The 6,000-nt window shown below is 39.0% G+C and overlaps 1 protein-coding gene across 1 annotated transcript in view; it reads right to left on the bottom strand.

Annotated features, from left to right (window-relative positions):
• Positions 1-1,229: 1,229 nt before the first annotated feature.
• Positions 1,230-6,000, bottom strand: part of LOC139117027 (glutamate decarboxylase 1-like) — a 41,290-nt gene continuing 36,519 nt past the window's right edge. Inside the window, exons 14-16 of the mRNA XM_070679831.1 lie at positions 5,335-5,389; positions 4,803-4,892; positions 1,230-3,662 (exon numbers count right to left, since the gene is read on the bottom strand). Of these exons, the coding sequence (XP_070535932.1) occupies positions 3,489-3,662; positions 4,803-4,892; positions 5,335-5,389 (319 nt within the window). The 3' untranslated portion in view covers positions 1,230-3,488. The remainder of the gene's footprint in view (positions 3,663-4,802; positions 4,893-5,334; positions 5,390-6,000) is intronic.

The following is a 6,000-nucleotide window of genomic DNA, read 5'->3' as shown; positions in this document are numbered from 1 at the left end:
GCACACATCATCGGAAGTCGGGAAGGGTGGAAATTACGGGCTTGATGCCCGCACTATCACGTGACGACTCAGACTGAAGATATTCCCTGAGTGGAAGGGAAATAGTTCGCATGAAGAACGATTTGAAATCTTTTAGATATACGAATTCTTATTGGCAGGAACACTGACACAAATAAGTTGAAGTAGAAAAGAAACCATTTACGACGTCTACAGCTAAAATATGTGTTTATTTTGGCCTAACTCTGTTGAATCAGTGCAAAGGGTAATAATAATTGGCATTCAATCTGTAATTTAAGTACAATTTCTGTGGGGAAATAGTTCAACTATAGTATACAGGTTTCAATATTTGTGATTTGACGACATGTCATATATTGAAAGCTGACGCACTGGATGTCTCACATGCTATGACGATGAAATTGCACTGTGGATTAACCCGGAAAGTAAGTGTGTAAAAAGATGATGGGGAGAATAAGAAATGAAGAAGATGGAGTGACTAAAAGATACAGTGGTGTGGAGAGAGAGAGAGAGAGAGAGAGAGAGAGAGGAGAGAGACGAGAAGAGAGGGGAGAGAGAGAGAGAGAGAGAGAGGATGCCTACGACTGACAGTCAATGAGCTAGCATTCCAAGTTTAGTGTGCCCAGGCAATGTCAGTCAGTAACCACGACCATAGGTCAATGACCAGAGCAATGCCGGCCAATGACCAGAGCAATGCCGATCAATGACTAACACACAATGCCGGTATATGGCCAAATTAATGTGAGGCAAACTGTCAGAATTATTGAAGCAAGCGACGTCGATCCATGCCTATTTGACATCATTCGATGGCGAACGTAGTCTAGGTAAATGACTTACTGGGTGGTCGTCATTTACGATGCCCGACGAAGAACCATGCAACACCTGTCAGGGACCCTGAGCAATGCAGGTAAATGACCGACGTCGTACAAGGCAATGACTCTGGAAAAACCGGTGATTGACCTTAAGCGATGCCTGGCAGCTCGCTCAATGTCACACAATGTAGGACAATGACTCAGGCGATGCCTGGCGATGATCCGAGCAGGAAGCGGAAGTATTTTACTCAATAGATTAAACGATCGGCACACACATGACACTGGGAAATTTGTTCCCTGCCCTTTGTATAAAACGCAGATGGTGAACTGAATCGTAAAATGAATTCCTTTAAATGCGGACTCAACGTCAAACTCTCGCCCAACAAACAACACGTGGCACGATTTACTGTTCATACTTCTAATTTATTACATCTTTACTCCAATCCATTGTTCTACAGTTATCGTTCTCGTACTATACATATGTACAAAGGAAACAACAGCCATTGCAATGACATACACACTTCGGTATTTTTTACCGCTAAGCTGTCCAGGCATTCTATCTGTCCCGAAATCGATCGCTCCGTGTTTTGACAGCAATGCAAAGGTATCTATTATGGCAATTAATCAATTATGTACAATATTGGATGAAAAAAAACACAGCTTACGAAAAAAAAATCTGTAGCAGAATGTATCTGATGAGAATCGATCATGAATCTGCAGATTTTAGCAAATTTGAATACAGCTACAATTCATGTTTTTTCCCTGTCACATTATCGCCCACAGAAAGGAACTTTAATCGTTAACTCATATACTCACAACTTCTTATTATTAAAAAAAAATAAATGCAAGACTTGTAGAATCTCAAGCAGATGTATATTACTTATCATAGTTGTCAGCGATAGACAGTGGATTTTGAGTGATTTGAACAATAATGTACGTGATAAGAGGTTACAGATGGCAAGCAACTGTGGATACAGAAATACGTGTCAGGGAAATTTAACTGTCTGTTGTTGAATCGCCGTCGCAATAATGGTAGAGTAAGGACTATATTGTGAATTTTAAACAAATCATCCGCAGATGCTACAAACATTGCAAATGAATAAGTTGATGCGACCTTACACGCCACGACATTGAACTACCAGTTACAACACGATCCACGAACATAATGACGCTTGTCATTGGGCCACTGAAACACTCAGTCGGTAGAGTAACCTGACGTAATTATGCCAATTAAAACTATTATTTGCCGTTTACAGTATTGCTTTCGTTCAATGGTTGTGGGATTTCAAAGTAAACAGAAACAATTTATTACAAAAAGAAATGCCCAGCATAGATGGATGTGACCTTAAAGTCCTGTGACTTTAAAAATTCCTTTTAATGCTGAAATGCGTTCGTCCTGAAAATCTCTCGCTTTACGACGACCGCTTTATCTACAGTCAAATTAAGGAATGATCTTTCATATGTTATGCGAATTCAAGGCGTGAACAACACTGCAACCCTTTCATAGTATTTTAATTACTCAACTCTGTCTTTGTGTGGTCAGTCTACCAAACTGTCGAACCATGACGTCACCGATTGCAAAAAAAATACTTTCAAACATATTCTGATATATCCCCCTATTTTGTTTACTTTTGATATCAAAGATCCTGATTTATGACCCTCGAACCCTATTTCATGTTTCTTCAGCTTGCAAAGAATAACCCGATCTCTTGCTTGATGGAAATATGGTTACATTGAAGCTTGAAAGAACGAGCTGTCGCTTTTGATTGGCTGGGACGGGACACTCACAGTGCAGTGATATTTACAATGTAATGTAACTTAATATCTATCGTTACACAAACATGGCTAAAGTTGTGTATTTCCCAGTCTTTAATCACTAAATACTTTTTAACACAGAGAGACAGGTAGAGCTGAAGAAATATGTGCTCTTTCCTATTTATTGCAGAAATCTTCTCTGTTTAGGGGGGCCTTTCGATATAAATAAATACAAACACCCCCTAGATTGATGATGCATACTAATATGGCCTAGGCACAGTCAAGACTAAATTATTCACTGTTTAGACGACCACCTTCCCCTGGTATTGCTCTTAATTTCATATTTCAGTTTACATATTTCTTTTGATGACGTAGCCACAGGAAGAATGTGGTTGTGAATTGCTATGGCAACAGAGAAGAGACTCAATGGTAGCCAGGGAAATGAACTTATGAGATGATATCTTGAGGGTGATTGTCGTTTGCGATATAAAACAAAAAAAAAACACGATTGGAACTAATTTGGTATAATTGGATGGTGAAGTAATGTCGATTCACGCTGCAAATACAACCTCATCTGCTTTTTCAAGTTACACACTTCTTTTTATGAGTGATTTATAATATCGCAACATTCAGCTATAGGGCACCTAACACTTTTGAGAAATTTAAAAAATATGAAGATCCAATTATCCCAAATTAGTTCCAATCGTGCTAAAACATAATCAGCTGATCAGCGGTATGAGGAATCTTGTGGATATAGAGCTGGCAATTTGACGACGCAGATCCGGTCACCCTATACCGCCACTTTTATTGTTTTGCTCCATGAAATATTTGTTAAAAAAAGCTAACTAATAATATTTATCAGCATAGCCATTTTTACGTTGAGTGAAGTCGATTGGGCGATCGAAATCACAAATCGTTTCCGAGGCGGACGATTTCCGCGATGAGGAAATCGAGATCGGAGCACGTTGCGGCAGGATTCGATATGATCAGACGGAAGAAGTTCACTTTATCGCCAAGGGGTTGATAACCGACCATAGTGGAACCACATTCCATCATTCGAGCCTTGATGATGGGCGCCACCTGTCAGAGATAAAATCGACAAAGAAAATTAAGACGCTTTTCTAAACAAACAGGGTACGAGGGGCGATGTATTTCCCCCCACAAAACACCATTCTTTAATCCTTACAAACATGTATTCTTTTTTTATTTTATTACCAAAACAGGATGCAGTCGCTTTCTGCGTCTGTTGTCCAGGAAACATGCAAATTAGGGAAGTTGCAGGTGTGTTGAAAACTGGGTTTAGATTACCTCTCATTGTAAAATGTGAGAGAGTTATAGATCTTCATAAAGAGTGTTCGCAACTACCCCTACCATAAATTAGAATTGAGAAAGCAAATGAGAAAGTGGTGACAAAAAAACCCTGAAAACTGCGAACGTAAGCTTATGTTTATCATTGCTTTTAGTATAATTTACATATGATAACTGAATAAGCAAGTATCACAATAATTGATCAATTAATTTTAGATTTACTGCCTGTCATATGATTACATACTTAAAGGGAAACCGTCGTTGGAACTGCGCCTGTGCGAGTTTATTGTTTACAAACAATGTATTTCGTGCACGATATCTAGATGCACCTCATCATCATAGCTGCAACATTTAAATTATACGATGTAGATTATGACAGATATGTTTTAACTTTCATCAATCAACATCGTACCTTGGATACAGTGTTTGCATTGGTCGTATGGGTCCTATACGACCTTTGAGCGCAGTTGCGACGACTGTACCCCTTTTATTAAGCCCCTTTTGGTGTTCATTATCCTCGGCATATTCAGGAAAGACCCATAATGGACCATTTTCCATGCCGCACAATTTTTACGAGATCTTGCCTAACTGTGACCATTGTCTTGTAATACAGGAGAAGCAGCCAGTGATACAGTGTTGTGAATTGCACACAGGTATATTTTTTATCAGTTTTAGTATGTTCACTGGATACTTATTTTCACTGGATTGGCAACCGAGCGGTACATCCAATATCAAAACCACGCGAGATCTCGTATTGTGCGGGACATTAGTCTCGGAGAAGGAGAGGTTCACCCGTACCGGATGCTCGGGGTTTTCGTTAATTTTTTTATCAGTAAGGTATATTAGCGGCACCGCTGAGGAGAGATCTCATACAATACACTCGGTGATTTACTGACTTTTAAAGAATCTTACCCGGTGCAATCGTCTCATCTTCTCCCTTTCGTCTGTCATCTTTTGGAGGCTTGGAGGAATGTACCAGAAACAAACATTCATGAACTCCGGCTGCAACGGCAAATGCCATTGGTATGTTAGCATTGAGATGACACGGAAACGCATTTACACATGGAAATATACACATTAATGGTCACGCAGGGAATAAATATGTAACTCATAAAAACAAGAAATTGACACTAGCAACCTTGACATTGTAAAATATGACATCATTCCTTTTTACTCGTGCCACGATTAAAACGACACAGGTTCAAATAGATAAAGATCACGACACTTTCATTTAAATGAAAAGAAGTTAAAGTCAACTAGAAATCAAAATTTAACTCAAACGAAGATAAATCCAAATGGCTGCGTCTAGCTTCAACGCACTGTGCATTCTGTTACACTGTCTTTGCTTGACTAGTACTGGGGTCGAAGCTAAATGTTACGTCGATTAAAAATATGCTCATAAATTTTCAAAGACTGTGAGCAGAAATCTCTTTAGGACACACACCTCGTCCAGAACCATTTCGAAATCTTCCCTGTCCTTTATTTTCTCGTAGAAGTATCTGCAGATAAACAAAAATAAAGGCCTTCATTAACAGTACTCCGAGAAGCACGAGACGTGTCATGCGTTCGTGCAGAAGCACAAGTGTCGGCCAGCAGTAAGACACGTACCAGTCTGCGAGACAAAGAATTGATGATAAAATTTGTAAACAAGAACAGGGTACTTAACATCATCAGAGATAAATAGTAGAACGATTTTAATAGAAACAGAAGTTAGATATTTAGATTTTGATGGACAATCTGCATTCAGTACTCTCTTAACACAACGTTTACTTCTATACCTTTTGGTTGGTGGGTCGTTCACTTCTACACCGTTTGGTTGGTGGGTCTACGCGGTAGATGTACGAGCAGATTCTTTTTATGACGTAAACTGGCGTTAAGGCAGAATATGCCTCAGGGATATGTATATTCGGACTCTAATAATTTTACAATTCTTTCCTGATATACCACTTACGGGGGTTCACTTTAAAGATCTTGGAGTAAGTAACTTTTTCACCTTCTTACTTTTTTGAAAATTAATATTTTTCTTTTTCGCCATAGAGCTAATACAGGGATGGCGGCCAGTTTGAATTTAAAATATCGGTAAATGTTATATACATTTAATTCGTTTCTC

This window comes from Ptychodera flava, chromosome 18 (assembly GCF_041260155.1).
Source record: "Ptychodera flava strain L36383 chromosome 18, AS_Pfla_20210202, whole genome shotgun sequence".
NCBI classification, from domain to species: Eukaryota; Metazoa; Hemichordata; class Enteropneusta; family Ptychoderidae; genus Ptychodera; species Ptychodera flava.
Note: the sequence above shows the minus strand (reverse complement) of the source record. Positions and strands in the feature narration are given on the sequence as shown.